General features: G+C 46.2%; 1 protein-coding gene across 1 annotated transcript in view; it reads right to left on the reverse strand.

Annotated features, from left to right (window-relative positions):
• Nucleotides 1-16,213, reverse strand: part of top2a (DNA topoisomerase II alpha) — a 65,005-nt gene that overhangs the window by 27,260 nt on the left and 21,532 nt on the right. Inside the window, exons 18-22 of the mRNA XM_085966533.1 lie at nt 15,941-16,055; nt 14,544-14,665; nt 11,535-11,683; nt 9,886-10,117; nt 9,504-9,638 (exon numbers count right to left, since the gene is read on the reverse strand). Coding sequence (XP_085822659.1) covers nt 9,504-9,638; nt 9,886-10,117; nt 11,535-11,683; nt 14,544-14,665; nt 15,941-16,055 — 753 coding nt within the window. The remainder of the gene's footprint in view (nt 1-9,503; nt 9,639-9,885; nt 10,118-11,534; nt 11,684-14,543; nt 14,666-15,940; nt 16,056-16,213) is intronic.

The following is a 16,213-nucleotide window of genomic DNA, read 5'->3' on the forward strand; positions in this document are numbered from 1 at the left end:
TAATTACTTTATGAACCCCAGGTCCCGAGATGCACACCTCATTCCAATTGAATATAGTAACTCAAAACAATGTTGACTATAGCCAAAGCCCTAGCAATAGTAACTGGGGGTAAGTATAGAAGTACAATGTAACACTGCCACTGTTACAAAACCCATGTTAACATTAATGTAACCAGAACTGCAGAAAAGCTTCACTCTGACATGGAGGGTAACAGTAAACACCCAAGCAGGAGCATTAGACTACATTAGACTGGTGGTTCTCAAACTTTTTTGGTTGAAGGACCCCTTTTCAAATGGATTAGTAATCACAGACCCCACAGTGAGTGCAGGACCATCGGCGGGTATAAAAGGAGCGGCGACCCGAGGCCAGAGAGTGGGACCAGCGGCGGATATAAAAGGAGCGGCAACCCGAGGCCAGGACCATCGGCGGGTATAAAAGGAGCAGCGACCCAAGGCCAGAGAGTGGGACCAGCGGCGGGTATAAAAGGAGCGGCGACCCGAGGCCGGGACCAGTGGCTGGTATAAAAGGAGCGGTGACCCGAGGCCAGCAGGTATAAAAGGAGAGGCGACCCGAGGCCTGAGAGCGGGACCAGCGGCTGGTATAAAAGGAGCGGCGACCCGAGGCCAGCAGGTATAAAAAGGAGAGGCGACCCGAGGCCCGAGAGCAGGACCAGCGGCTGGTATAAAAGGAGCGGCGACCCGAGGCCGGCAGGTATAAAAGGAGCGGCGACCCGAGGCCTGACAGCGGGACCAGCAGCGGGTATAAAAGGAGCAGCAACCCGAGAGCGGGACCAGCAGTGGTATAAAAGGAGCGGCGACCCGAGGCCCGGACCAGCGGCGGGTATAAAAGGAGCGGTGACCCGAGGCCCGAGAGCGGGTATAAAAGGAGCGGCGACCCGAGGCCCGAGAGCGGGACCAGCGGCGGGTATAAAAGGAGCGGCAACCCGAGGCCCGAGAGCGGGACCAGCGGCGGGTATAAAAGGAGCGGTGACCCGAGGCCCGAGAGCGGGACCAGCGGCGGGTATAAAAGGAGCGGTGACCCGAGGCCCGAGAGCGGGACCAGCGGCGGGTATAAAAGGACAACAACAACAATGGACCGGAGGGGGGGGGGGGGGAAAAATCGAAGCGTGACATCACAGTAAAACAGGTATGTGATTGGTTGGTGAGTATTTCTCTCAACTTGGGCATTGGTTTAAATTAAGAGCCGTGATTACAGATTAAAAACTATACATAGATAACTGAAATTTCAAAACTTGAAGACCTAACTACTTAAATAAAATGCAATAGGAATGGCAGGGCAGGCGATATGTTGCAGCTTAGCATGTGGGAGTGGGGGGACCCCAGTGTGATCCACAGCGACCACATCTGCAGTAAGTGTTGGCAGTTCGAGGAACTTCGGCTCAGAGTTGATGAATTGGAGTCCGAGCTTCAGACACTGCGATATATCAGGGAGGGGGAGAGTTATCTGGATGCTGTGTTCCAGGAGGCAGTCACACCCCTTAGGTTAAATAATTCAGATTTGGTCAGTGGTCAGGGACAGGAGGGTGTGGCTACAAGTGAGGCAGGTATGGGGATCCACAAGGTAGCATTGGAGGAGTCTCAGCCCTTGCACTTGTCCAACAGGTACAAGGTACTTGCTCCCTGTGTGGACGAGAGCAGGGACTGCAGGGAGAATGAGCAAACTGACCACAGCACCATGGTACAGGGGGCCATTCAAGTTACATAAGAACATAAGTAGGAGCAGGAGTAGGCCACACGGCCCCTCTCCGCCATTCAATAGGATCATGGCTGATCCGAACCTAGACTCAAGTCCACTTCCCTGCCCGCTCCCCCTAATTCCCTTATCAGCTAGGAAACTGTCTATCTCCGTTTTTATTTAATGTCGCAGCTTCCACAGCTCTCTGAGGTAGCAAATTCCATAGATTTACTACCCTCTGAGTGAAGAAGTTTCTCCTCATCTCAGTTTTGAAAGGGCAGCCCCTTATTCTAAGATTATGCCCCCTTGTTCTAGTCTCACCCATCAGTGGAAAAATCCTCACCGCATCCACCCGATCAAGCCCCCTCACAATCTTATATGTTTCGATAAGATCGCCTCTCATTCTTCTGAATTCCAATGAGTAGAGGCCCAACCTACTCAACCTTTCCTCATAAGTCAACCCCCTCATCTCCGGAAAGTTGGGGGAGTAAAAAAGATATGTTGTAGTGGTAGGGGACAGTATAGTTGGAGGGATAGATACTGTTTTCTGCAGCCGAAAGCGTGAGTCCTGAAGGCTGTGTTGCCTGCCCGGTGCCAGGGTTAAGGACATCTCCTCTGGGCTGGAGAGGAACTTGGAGTGGGAGGGGAAGATCCAGTTGTTGTGGTCCACGTAGGTACCAACAACATAGTTAGGACAAAGAAAGAGGTTGTGGTGAGGGAGTATGAGCAGCTAGGGACTAAATTAAAAAGCAGAACCACAAAGGTAATAAACTGTGGATTACTACCTGAACCATGAGCAAATTGGCATAGGGTAACTATGATCAGAGAGATGAATGCATGGCTCAAAGATTGGTGTGGGAGACACGAGTTTCGATTCATGGGAAGAAGCAGAAGCAGAAGAACAAGAAGACGGCGACGACTGGCACCAGTACTGGGGAAAGAGGGAGTTGTTCCGTTGGGATGGGCTTCACGTGAACCATGCTGGGACCAGTGTCCTGGCGAATCGAATAACTAGGGCTGTTGGTTAAGGTGTTAAACTAAATAGTGGGGGGGGGGGGGTTCAGGTGAGGGGAAATTAAAAAAAAGTCAAGGAGAAGGCAATAGTGCAGGGTAGCGATAGGGGTAATGATAATCAGAGTGTGACAGGAAGGGACAGAGTGTATATAAACATAAGGGTGCATCAGAAAGTAGTCAGTAGGGAAAAATGGTAAAAAGACAAAATTCAAAGCTCTTTATCTGAATGCACGCAGCATTTGTAACAAAGTAGATGAGTTGACGGCACAAATAGAAATAAATGGGTATGATCTGTTGCCATTACAGAGACGTGGTTGCAAGATAACCATGGCTGGGAACTGAATATTCAGGGGTATTTAACATTTTGGAAGGATAGGCAGAAAGGAAAAAGAGGTGGGGTAGCTCTGTTAATAAAGGATGAGATCAGTGCAGTAGTGAGAAATGATATTGGCTCAGAAGATCAAGATGTAGAATCAGTTTGGGTGGAGATAAGAAATAATAAGGGAAAGAAGTCACTGGTGGAAGTAGTCTATAGGCCCCCTACACCATAGAACAGAGTATAAATCAAGAAATAATGGAAGCTTGTAAGAAAGGTACTGCAATAATCATGGGCGATTTTAATCTTCATATAGATTGGACAAATCAAATTGGCAAAGGTAGCCTTGAGGAAGAGTTCATAGAGTGTATTCGGGATGGTTTCTTAGCACAATATGTTGTGAAACCAACCAGGGAACAGGCAATTTTAGATCTGGTAATGTATAATGAGATAGGATTAATTAACGATCTCATAGTAAAGGATCCTCTAGGGAAGAGTGATCATAGCATGTTAGAATTTCAAATTCAGTTTGAGGGTGAGAAACTTGGGTCTCAAACTAGTGTCCTGAACTTAAATAAAGGCGAGAAGTCACACAACACCAGGTTATAGTCCAACAGCTTTATTTGAAATCACAAGCTTTCAGAGCGCTGCTCCTTCGTCAGGTGAAGTGAAGAGATGCATATAGGCACAGCATATATAGTCAGAGAACAATGCCAGATGATTACAGGTAATCTTTCTAACTGCCCTTTAATGTTTTCCTGACTGACCTGTTTGGACACCATTCACACCTTTGATTGCTGTGATTATCTCTCTGCTGAGGTGTGATAAAGGCCAGTTAGAAAGATTACCTGTAATCATCTGGCATTGTTCTCTGACTATATATGCTGTGCCTATATGCATCTCTTCACTTCACCTGACAAAGGAGCAGCGCTCCGAAAGATTGTGATTTCAAATAAAGCTGTTGGACTATAACCTGGTGTTGTGCGACTTCTCACATTTGTCCACCCCAGTCCAACACCGGCATCTCCACATCTTAAATAAATGCAATTACAAAGGTATGAAGACAGAGTTGGCTAAAGTGGACTGGGAAAATAGATTAAAGGGTAAGACGGTAGATGAGCATTGGCAGACATTTAAGAGATATTTCATAACTCTCAGCAAAGATATATTCCAGTGAGAAAGAAAGACTCAGAAGAATGAACCACCCGTGACTAACTAAGGAAGTTAAGGATGGTATCAAATTGAAAACAAAGGCATACAATGTGAAGATTAGTGGTAAGCCAGAGGATTGGGAAATTTTTAGAAACCAGCAAAGGGCGACTAAAAAGAGAGAAGATAGATTATGAGAGTAAACTAGCAAGAAATATAAAAACAGACAGGAAGAGCTTCTACAGGTATATAAAAAGGAAGAGAGTAACTAAAGTAAACGTTGGTCCCTTAGAGGATGAGACTGGGAAATTAATAATGGGAAACAGGGAAATGGCAGACTTTGAACAAATATTTTGTATCGGTCTTCACACTAAAAGCATCCCGATAATAGATAATCAAGGGGCTATAGGGAGGGGGGAACTTAAAACAATCACCATCACTAGAGAAAAGGTACTAGGCAAACTTATGGGACTAAAGGTGGACAAGTCCCCCGGACCTGATGGCCTGAATCCTAGGGTCTTAAAATAAGTGGCTGCATTGGTTGTAATCTACCAAAATGCCCTGGATTCTGGAGAGGTCCCAGCGGACTGAAAAACCGCAAATGTAACACCCCTATTCAAGAAAGGAGGGAGACAGAAAGCAGGAAACTATAAACCAGTTAGCCTAACATCTGTCATTGAGAAAATGCTTGAGTCCATTATTAAGGAAGTAGTAGGACATTTAGGAAAATCATAATACAGTCAAGCAGAGTCAGCATGAAAGGGAAATCATGTCTGACAAATTTGCTAGAGTTCTTTGAGGATGTAACGAGCAGGGTGGATAAAAGGGAGCAGTAGATGTAGTGTATTTGGATTTTCAGAAGGCATTCAATAAGGTGCCACATAAAAGGTTACTGCACAAGATAAGAGCTCACGGGGTTGGGGGTAATATATTAGCATGGATAGAGGATTGGGTAACTAACAGAAAAGATTGATTGTTTGTAGTGTACATTAATGATTTAGATATGAATGTAGGAGGTATGATCAGTAAGTTCGATTGAATTTTTCGAGGGGGTGACTAGGTGTGTGGATGAGGGTAGTGCAGGTGATGTAGTCTACATGGACTTCAGTAAGGCTTTTGACAAAGTCCCGCATGGGAGACTGGTCAAGAAGGTAAGAGCCCATGGGATCCAGGGCAATTTGGCACATTGGATCCAAAATTGGCTTAGTGGTAGGAGGCAGAGGGTGATGCATTTTGGGAGGACCAACAAGGCAAGGGGATACACAATGAATGGTAGGACCCTAGGAAGGACAGAGGAACCTTGATGTACATGTACATAGATCCCTGAAGGCAGGACAAGTAGATAAGGTGGTTAAGAAGGCATATGGGATACTTACCTTCATTAGCCGAGGCATAGAATATAAGAGCAGGGAGGTTATGATGGAACTGTACAAAACGCTAGTTAGGCCACAGCTGGAATACTGTGTGCAGTTCTGGTCGCCACACTATAGGAAGGATGTGATTGCATTGGAGAGGGTGCAGAAGAGATTCACCAGGATGTTACCTGGGCTGGAGCGCTTCAGCTATGAAGAGAGACTGGACAGGCTGGGGTTGTTTTCCTTAGAGCAGAGAAGGCTGAGGGAGGACCTGATTGAGATGTACAAAATTATGAGGGGCATAGATAGGGTAGATAGAAAGGAACGTTCCCCCTTAGTAGATGGGTCAATAACCAGGGGGCATAGTCTCAAGGTAAGGGGCAGGAGGTTTAGAGGGGATTTGAGGAAAAACATTTTCACCCAGAGGGTGGTTGGAATCTGGAACTCACTGCTTGAAAGGGTGGTAGAGGCAGGAACCCTCACGACATTCAAGAAGCATTTAGACGAGCACCTGAAATGCCATAGCATACAAGGCTACGCACCAAGTGCTGGAAAATGGGATTAGAATAGATGGGGCTTGATGGCTGGCGCAGACAGGATGGGCCGAAGGGCCTCTTTCTGTGCTGCATAACTCTATGGGGGAGAAATTGACTATAGCCCCGTTTGGGGCGCCAGCCTCGCCAGCGCACTAAAAGTAGCGCCCCGGAAGCATTCGCGGCCGCCCGCCGGAAATTCAGTGGTAGCGCCCCAAAGGGAAGCGCGGCGCTACTGGAGGCGCCCCGCATCCCTCTTGGGCGCTGCGACTGAATATCGTGGCGCAACGTTGCGGTATTGCAGGCCTTCCTCCCCTTCTTAAAGGGGAGGGGCCTTGTGCTGGGCCCCAGAGGATTGCGAGTGCCGGCAAAAGAGCCCGGCACCGAGGAGAAGTGCCGGGCTCTTGGAATGCAGCTGGCACTCCGCGAGGTTGGGGGGGGGGGGGGGGGGGGGTTCAAGAGGCCGGGGACGGGAGCGCAGGCAGGTGGCCAACAACAAAAATGGCCGCCCCGCACCTCTCCTTTAATTTGCGTCTCCCCCGCCGAAGGTAGGCCCCCCTGAACCGGTCGCATATAGCGCCCGGCGGTAAATCAGGGGGCGCTTCTAAATATCGTGGCCGGGGCGTGAGCGGGGCACTGCGCACACCGATGACGTCATCGGTAGCGACGCAGCGCTATCGCCACCACTAGCGTCCCGCGGAATTTAGCGGGAGGCGTGGGCAGTGGCTTACGACCCACTTAGCGCCCTCTTAAGGCGCTAACGGATGGCGCAGCCAACTGAAATTCTCCCCCTATGACTCTAAAGAGTTGAGATAAATGGGTCATTTTCAGGTTGGCAAACTAACTAGCAGGGTGCCACAGAGATCAGTGCTGGGGCCTCAGCTGTTTACAATCTATATTAATGACTTGGATGAAGGGACCGAGTGTAATGTAGCCAAATTTGCTGATGATACAAAGATAGGTGGGAAAGTAAGTTGTGAAGAGGACACAAAGGCCTAGAAATTCGGTGGGCTGCGCCACCAGTTAGCGCCTAAAGAGGGCACTCAGTGGCTTTAGCGCCACTGGCTACACCTCCCGCGATATTTAGCGGGGCGCTAATGGCGGCATTAGCCTGTAGTGCTGTGCCGCCACCGATGACGTCATCGGTGTGCGCAGCGCCCCACTACCGCCCCGAGCACAATATTGGGTCGCGCCCCCCCCCCCCCCCCGTAGCGCCGGTCGCAAATCGCGACCAGTTCACGGGGCCTACCTGTGGCGGTAGTGGCGCTAATTAAGGTGGAGGTGCGGAGCGGCCATTTTTTTCGGTGGCCGCCTGCCAGCACCTCCTCGCGCCGCCCCCCTCCCCCCCCCCCCCCCCGGGCAGTGCCAGCTGTGTCCCGAGAGCCCGGCACTTCTGATCGGTGATCGCGCTGGTGCAGGCCCCTCCCCCTTAAGAAGGGGAGGAAGGCCTGCAGTACCGCAGCGCGCCATGCCGCAGCATGTGGCGCTGCGATATTCAATTTGAGCGCCCCAAGCGGGACGCCGGGAGCCTCGAGCAGCGCCCCGAGTCCCTCTTGGGGCGCTCCAACTGAATATCGGGAGGGCGCAAGCGGCTCCGCCCGGAGCGCAAATTCCGGCGCCCAGGCGAGCTTGGCGCCCCAAATGCGGCGCCACCGAATTTTTAGCCCAAAGAATCTGCAAAGGGATATAGATAGGTTAAGTGAGTGGGCAAAAATTTGGCAGGTAGAGTATATTGTGGGATAATGTGAGGTTATCCACTTTGGTAGGAAAAATAAAAAAGCAAATTATTATTTAAATGGAGACTACAAAATGCTGTGGTACAGAGGGATCTGGGGGTCCTTGTACATGAAACAAAAAGTTAACATGCAGGTACAGCAAGTAATTAGGAAGACAAATGGAATGTTGGCCCTTATTGCAAGGGGGATGGAGTATAAAAGTAGGCAAGTCTTGCTACAACTGTACAGAGCGTTGGTGAGACCACACCTGGAGTACTGCGTACAGTTTTGGTCTCCTTATTTAAGGAGGGCTATACTTGCATTGGAGGCAGTTCAGAGAAGGTTCACTTGGTTGATTCCTGAGATGAAGGGGTTGTCTTGTGAAGAAAGGTTGAGCAGGTTGGGCCTATACTCATTGGAGTTTAGAAGAATGAGAGGCGATCTTATTGAAACAAGATTCTGAGGGGGCTCGACAGGGTAGATGCAGGGAGGATGTTTTTCCTCGTGGGGGAATCTAGAATTAGGGGGCAGTTTCAGAATAAGGGGTCGCCCATTTAAAACGTAGATGAGGAATTTCTTCTCTCAGAGGGTCGTGAATCTTGGGAATTCTCTACCCCAGAGAGCTGTGGAGGCTGGATCATTGAATATATTTAAGGTGGAGATAGACAGATTTTTGAACGATAAGGGAGTCAAGGGTTATGGGGAACGAGCAGGAAAGTCGAGTTGAGGCCAAGACCAGATCAGCCATGATCTTCTTGAATGGCGGCGCAGGCTCGAGGGGCCAAATGGCCGACTCCTGCCCCTATTTCTTATGATTCCCCCATCTAAATTAGACTATACATTATAGCAATTGCAAATTTCCCACTCTTGTAAATTCACTCATGGAATTACAAAATCATAATATACATAAACTAAATCACTAATGCTGATATTGTATAATACAATTCAGTGGCACAGCAATTGTAACAAGCCCTATCTTGACCAGTGTTTTTCCACTCAAATGGCACATGCATACGTTGACTCCAAAGACAGATAAACACTTTTCCAAATTTTGGGCTTTTGTGCAATGGCTGTAACCATCCAGCACAGGCCTAGACCTTGCTAGCTCTGCTTTATGAACATAAGAATAACAATTTTAGAAACAAGGACAAGATTTGTTAAGTGCAGCTGCTTTATTGATAATGCACCACCAAAGGGATGGTTTGGGATTAGGAAATTAGTTTTTAAATACATAATAGATACATATAAAATTAAATTACCAGTCTATATTACTACAAAGCTCTGGGTGGAGAATGAGGTTTTATCTCACAAACGCCAACAATGCCCTGACTTATCCAGGTGTTCCCCCCGCCCCCCCCCGGGTGATTCCTCCAGCTTCTGGATCTGGTTCTCCAGGAACAACACCGATCACAAATGCCACCACTTCTTATATCCTTGCCCTACCCCACTCCCTCTGTGCGCTGCGTCCAAACGTCAACGCTGCCTGGTGCACGGACCAGCTTTTCGGTTGCCACTTGTCCCAACTCTGATTGGTCTATTATCATGTCAATCTTTTTTCTTCTACACGTTTTTGGCGGAGCCCCTGAAACCTTCTCGCGGACCTCTAGGCATCTACAGACCTCAGTTTGAGAACCACGATATTAGACCACAAAGCCTGCTTAAAATCTTTCTTGCGCTACATTTATACAACTGCAGTTTAACAATAAGGTTTTAAAATTTAGTTACCTGAGTCCATGTCTTGACTGGGAGCTCGGAAATTTCTAGTGTGGTGGAATTCAGCACTGAGATTTCACCATTAATCATGTACTGATTGGCACACAACTCAAAAATTGTACCCTTGAAGTTCTTGTAATTAGGAAGCTATTGAAAAACAATCCAACATACATATCAGAAGAATTTATATTCAGAAGTTCTGTAAAAATGAATACCATTGTTTAATATAAACAGTTTGTGCTATCAGTCGGCCAATCAATTTCAGTTGTTATCGATTAAAATAAAATCACCCAGGTTAAAGATTCTTTCCAACAAATGTCTTAAGTGTGTGTGAGTAAAGGGGTAGTGGATCTTAAGGAATGAAAGTGAATGAAAATAGAAATAGTTCACCTACCATGGGCACTGGATCATCGCCATCCAGCATACGCCGGATATTATTAACTATTTCTCTTACATCATAATTGGGGATTTTGCAAGCCCATCCTGTGCCAATACCCTCTGCACCATTCACTAGCACCATAGGAATAATGGGGATATACCACTCTGGCTCCACTCGCTGGTTATCATCATGCAGGCATTTCAGGATGTTATCATCCACTGAGGGGAACAGCAGACGAGTCAAAGTACTAAAGAAAACAAATTGTGATCACTACTGCGATTCATGGAAGCCAGTCCAAATACAATTTTGACAATTTATTATATATCAAAATCTGTAGCTGTGACCCATCTATTGAAATTGCACCTGTAAATGGCACTGCAAGGTTACTTTACCTGACTGAATAACAGGAAAATGTGAAGTACTGTGAGGAGCAGAAAGAAGTTGAAAAAATGCGGAGCCAGGTGAAAAAGGTGAAGAATATCGAAGTAAATATATTTGAAATTCGCGGCTTGTAAATCTTCATAAATATTGGGGCTTCCTCATAAATCTAAAAGCAGGACCTTTTGTTTGATTGTAGTGAGGGCATATTAACTTCTTTAAAAACTGGGGCCTAGAAATTCAGTGGCCTGCGCCACCAGTTTGCGCCCAGAGGGCTTTTGCGCCACTGTGCAAACCTACAGCGATATTTAGTGGGGCGCTAATGGCGGCGTTAGCCAGTAGCGCTGCGCCGTCAGCCAGTAGCGCTGCGCCGTCATCGGTGTGCGCAGCGCCCCGCTGGCCATATTTGGTTGCTGCCGCCTCCTCCACGCCGGCCGCAAACAGCGACCGGTACACGGGGTCTACCTGTGCCGGTAGTGGGGCGAGTTAAGGTGGAGGTGCGGCCGGCCGCTTTTTCGGCGGCCGCCTGCCCGCACCTCCGTCCCCGGCCTCCTACACCCTCCCCCCCGCGGCATTGCCGGCTGTTTCCAGAGAGCCCGGCACTTCTCCTTGGTGCCGGGCTCATTTGCCGGCACTCGCGAGCGGGGATCGCGCTGTTGCAGGCACCTCCCCCTTAAGAGTGAGAGGAAGGCCTGCAGTACCGCAGGCTGCTGTGCCGCAGCGGGTGGCGCTGCGGCACTTCGCACGCCGATATTCAGTTTCAGCGCCCCAAGCGGGGCGCCGAAACCCTTGTTTAGTGGCCAGCTTCCACTTGGGGCGCTGAAACTGAATATCCCGCTGGCACAAGTGGCTCTGCGCGCAGCGGTAATTCCGGCGCCCAGGCGAGCTGGGCGCCCCTAACTGAATTTCTAGGCCTGGGGACTTTAAACTTAGGGGAAAAAAAATCAAGATTCCTATATAATTCTTCAGAGGAGCAAGTTTTAAATTTTGTGCCGCTGAAGCATATCCTCCATTTTAGTTTTGTGATTTCCCCTTCTGCGGGAAAGTTCTTCAGCTTTATTTTCAAACTACTATTTTATTTCACCCCTTCCAAGATATTTTGACCAAAAATGAGTGTCTTTTCTTTGCATTTGACAAAACAGAAGTTGATCACCAATAGACAATTTTTTAAAGTTTGTCTTTAAAAGTAGCCTTCAAAATGTGCAACATGGGTCAGTAAAATAAATCCCATCAAAGCAATTTCTAGCTACTACCAATTGGAACTTAAATCTTGTAATGGTCCGCACCTGAGCATAGTGAAAATGTATCGAGGACTTGCAGCATCTTTGCCACCATTAAGCCTTGTACCAAACTGACCAATTGGCTGCAGAAGATTGATATTATTGCTGCCCACGAAGTTCTGAGCTAATCCAACAATTGTCATCATAAGGGATACCTGAAAGCATCAATTAAGTCAGCAGTTAACAAAGTACTTCAACGCAACAGATTATTTGATTGAATTTCATTCACTAAAGTAAAATCAAGAATTTGTTTATGCTGCCACTGAGTGTTCCATTTATGCCACAAGGGTATGATACTTGATTAACATTTTATCAGGCAACTGTAGTTCCATTATAAACAAGAATTATGGGTGATGATTTACTAAATCCCATAATTTTAGAAGACAAGGATTTCACTTCTCTTCAAAAAAACGAATCTACAATTGAGATAAAGGCCCAGGGGGCGAAATTCGGCTCATTTGCGCCTGCTGTTAGCGTCTCCGGCATGTGAGGTGGGGGGTGAGAGTGCCTGCCGCGAAATTTAGGGGCGTTGCTGAGGCGCTACCCGATAGCGTCATGCTCCCGCCAGTAGCACCCAGGGCTGCCGAGCCTCCGGTGATGACGTCATTGCCGTGCGCGACGATCCCATACCGCCCCGCAGCAGAAATTCTGCCATGCCCCGCGAAGTTGCTGTGGGTGGTGTCAGCACCAGTCTCGCGGGTCACGAGCCAGGCCGACCTCCGTTCGCGAGGCGGTAGTTAAAGGGGGGGGGGGGGGGGGGGGGGGTGCAGCCGCGACTCACCATCGTGCAGCCCGGCACCACGCCACCCTGGTGGGCCTCGTTGGGGCCATCGGAGGCCCTGTAGAGTGCGCAGCGGCCCTCCCCTTTAACTGAAGGGGAGGGGCGTTGAAGCGCGGTAGCGCTCGCCCCGACATTGCCTTGGTTACCACCCCACCAGGAAGTGGAGCGCCCAACATTACGCTCCACTTCGTAGGCGGGGTGGTAAGGCGAATATTGCGGCCGGGGCGGGACTCCCTCGCCGAGTACAGGATGTCCTGCCTCGCCAGCGTTACTGCCCCAAAACGGGGTGCTACTGAATGTTGCGCTACCAGTAAATATGTTTTACCAATCGGTGGTGGAACTACATTCCCAACTTCATGATTTAACTAAAATACTACAATATCTATAGATCACTTGTGCAAAGCACATTTCCTGTTGTCAGGAGATTTTGTGCAATGCTTTTGCCAACATTTATAATAGAAACCCTATGGGAAAATACAAATATTTTACTGTTACAATTTGTTGATAAACCAATCGAATGAATTCAAAATGCTTTTTGAAATCATCTTATTTTTTCCATCAGTGACTGAAATTTTTCAGCAAAAAATTAAAAAATCACGTATTTCACAATATGATTAAACTTACCCACTGAATCTCAATACCCTCATTAAAGTTTTTACTTCAAGGCATCAGCTCCTCTCAGAAGCCTGGGGTTCAACTGGATATTTTTTTAACCTCATAACAGCTGTCCAATGGTATTAACCACATATGTACATTTTGACTACGTATGTGTTACACCATCCCTCAGCAAGCATCTGTGCATCAGAATGACTTTTAAGGATAGAAAGATGTCCCCCATTTTTAAGATTGGAGTCCATTTGCTTTTTATAAAAGACGATGAAAGTAAAGATATAATTCTCAAAGTTTAATTTTCATCAAACTTGGCATTAACAAATGCTGTATTTTGTTATGTACTGCTCAGATAGACATCACCCGTGATTGCGGTTTCTTTGCTGACTGAGAAAAGAAAGACTGTTTACTGAGAATTCATTTTAGTCACTTACCTCTTTATTGCTGTTGGAAATTCAATTATAAAAGATCTTTTCAACCATTTTTAAAGCTCAAGAGATAGCTCAAATATAAAAATTGTCAACTGAACTGTTGAGCATTTATAGGAGTGATTTGTGTTTATGTAAATTATTAATGACTGTGTAATTCAGCAAGCTCTTTATGTACTCTCAGAATGTGGGCCTAGTTGCCATGAGAAGGTGGTGGGCTTTCTTCTTGAACTGTTGCAGTTTTTGTGTTAATGGTGCTCTCACGTTGGTGTTAGGGGGATGGGATCCACCAGACATACCCAGGAATGGTGTTGGAGGAGTCCAGTGTGGGTGTGGGACTGGAGTCATGTGCAGGGAGGTCCTTCTCCCCCCTTCCAGTGTTTTTACAACAATAGTAATTTTTTCTATAATTCAATTTCACAACTTTCCAAGGTGGGATTTGCATTCATGACTAAGTTGGTAGTCCAGTTGATAAACCACTACACCGTTGAATTCTCAGTGACAACTTATATTTATATAGCGCCTTTAACGTAATAAAACATCCCTAAATAGTACACTAAAGTGTACATTTGTGGTGGTTGTACCTGGGGATGGGTCAGGGAGGAGGCTGCTGGGCAGGAATGCAGTGAGGCCTGATGGTTTGAAAAAGGCCATGGATAGCTTGAGTCCCATTTTCTTGGGCCCCTCGGCTATAAAGTTGCTAACCCCTGCTCCCAATACTGACAGATTCCAGACTCCACTCCCTAGACGTCTTGGCATAGCACAGGTGTTCTTATAAACCCCCTGACTCATTGCGAGCAACATCATGACACATCTACTAGTAGCAGTAAAAAAAAAAGGGTTTTCAGCTCCAGGAGGTAGTCCTACTGCTAATTACCAATTATAGATACAATCGGAAAAAATTCAAACATTATTCTCCTGGGAACTTTGGAGGACATTAAACTGCTATTCTGTCGCAGGATGGACAAGTTAGTCTACTGGGCAAAAATTTATTCAATCGCCTATAACCCACACAAGTACTATAAATCCACATTTACAACCAAAAACTTTGACCTTTCCACAAGTAGGAATTTGATGTATGCCACAAAATTCACAAGGCCATGAATTCTGCAATTGTCATGAATAATTTCCAAGCTAAACAAATCATTTCTTTTAAAATAAAGAAAAAATCATACCAGTTAATCAATAGAGTCTTACCTCACCATGATGATAGGCTGACATCTCAGCAATAGAACCGGCCAACTGGGCAACTTTGACTTCACGTTTGTCATTTCGCTTGAAGCAGGTGAATAAAACTTTGCGCTGACCAGGTTTCAGGCCTTGATAAATGAACGCAGAGATGAATGAAAGAAATGCTAGTCAAATACTTTAAATTACAGTGCATTGTCAAAGTGAAATGCGTTCTTTGACATCTACTGCTATCCTGGCTAAGATCAGCAAACACTGCACAGACTAGAGACTGAATCTGAGTATTTCCTGGGCTATATGGCTCAGTAGAACACTACGTGGTGCATTTAACCACAGCTACCAGGGGATACCATATCAGAAAATGTGATCTTAAATAGCTGGACACAGATTTGAGTCAAATTGACCACCTTCTCATTTAGGTTCACATGCAGACGTTGGCCTAACTTATACAACTCCTCCTATTCCCTTCAGTTTATATTCAGGTTACCTATTTTAGTAGAGAACTAAAAGAAAACTATTTATCCATAGGCCCCATATATTTTTTTCAGGAATTTAGAAATGATGAAACAAAATCCAAAGTTTCTATCATATGCTTAATCTTTATAAATCACTGGTTAGCCTCAGCTGGAATAATGTGTCCAATTTTGGGCACCAAAGTACAGAAATGCTGCCAAGGCCTCGGAGAGGTCGCCAAAGAGATTTACTAGAATGGTACCAGGGATGAAAGACTTCAGTTATATGGAAAGACTAGAAAAGCTGGGATTGTTCATCTTGGAGCAGAGAAGGTTATGGGGAGATTTAATAGGGGTGTTCAAAATCATAGGAGTAAATAGGGACACTGACTGGAGGGTTGATAACGAGGACAAAGATTTACAGTAATTGGCAAAACAACTAGAGGGGAGACGAGGAGAATTTTTTTTAACGCAGTGAGTTGTTAATAGTCTGGAATGCACTGCTTGAAAGGGTGGTAGAAGCAGATTCAATAGTAACTTTCAAAGGGGAATTGTACATATATTTGAAAAGGAAAAATCTGCAAGGCTATGGGGAAAAGAGTGGGACTAATTGGATAGCTCTTTCAAAGAGCCGGCATAAGCACGATGGGCTGAATGGCCTCCTTCTGTTGTATTATTCCATTTCCTACTTGCCCTAAATTGTTTAACCAATAAATCTACATATCCAATTAAAAAGCACAACAAAATGTACAAAAAAAATTAAACGAAGTAGTAGCTAACTTTTAGCCCTTTGCTATCTACAACTTGTCACGAAGACCACACATTTACAAGAAAGAATAGTGATAGTTTATCAACCTTCAGGCATGTTAAACAATCCAGTTGGAAAACTAAGGCTATGCTATAAACTGACTTATTTTTTACAGAACAGTGCAGTTATTACAGCTAAAGACTCACCATCCACAAGTGACGGAATTGACCTCTCATTATCGGAGTTTGAGAAGAGAACCAGTTCCTTATTGATGAAGTCATTGTAAGTCAAATAGTTTGTTTGTTTCCCATACAAGAATTGCTGTAAAAAAGTAAAAAAATCAGCTTCTGAAAGTATATCCAATAATATTCTACAGCAGAGCAGGCCATACCCTGCTCCTTGACACACAATTTGGCTATGCCAATTGGAAATTTGTCCTTGGTAATAACAGCCAAGGATCTACGTATTTGACCGTTTTG

The sequence above is a fragment of the Somniosus microcephalus genome, chromosome 24 (genome assembly GCF_052327205.1).
Source record: "Somniosus microcephalus isolate GS21.2 chromosome 24, FLI_Smic_1.0, whole genome shotgun sequence".
Taxonomy (NCBI): Eukaryota; Metazoa; Chordata; class Chondrichthyes; order Squaliformes; family Somniosidae; genus Somniosus; species Somniosus microcephalus.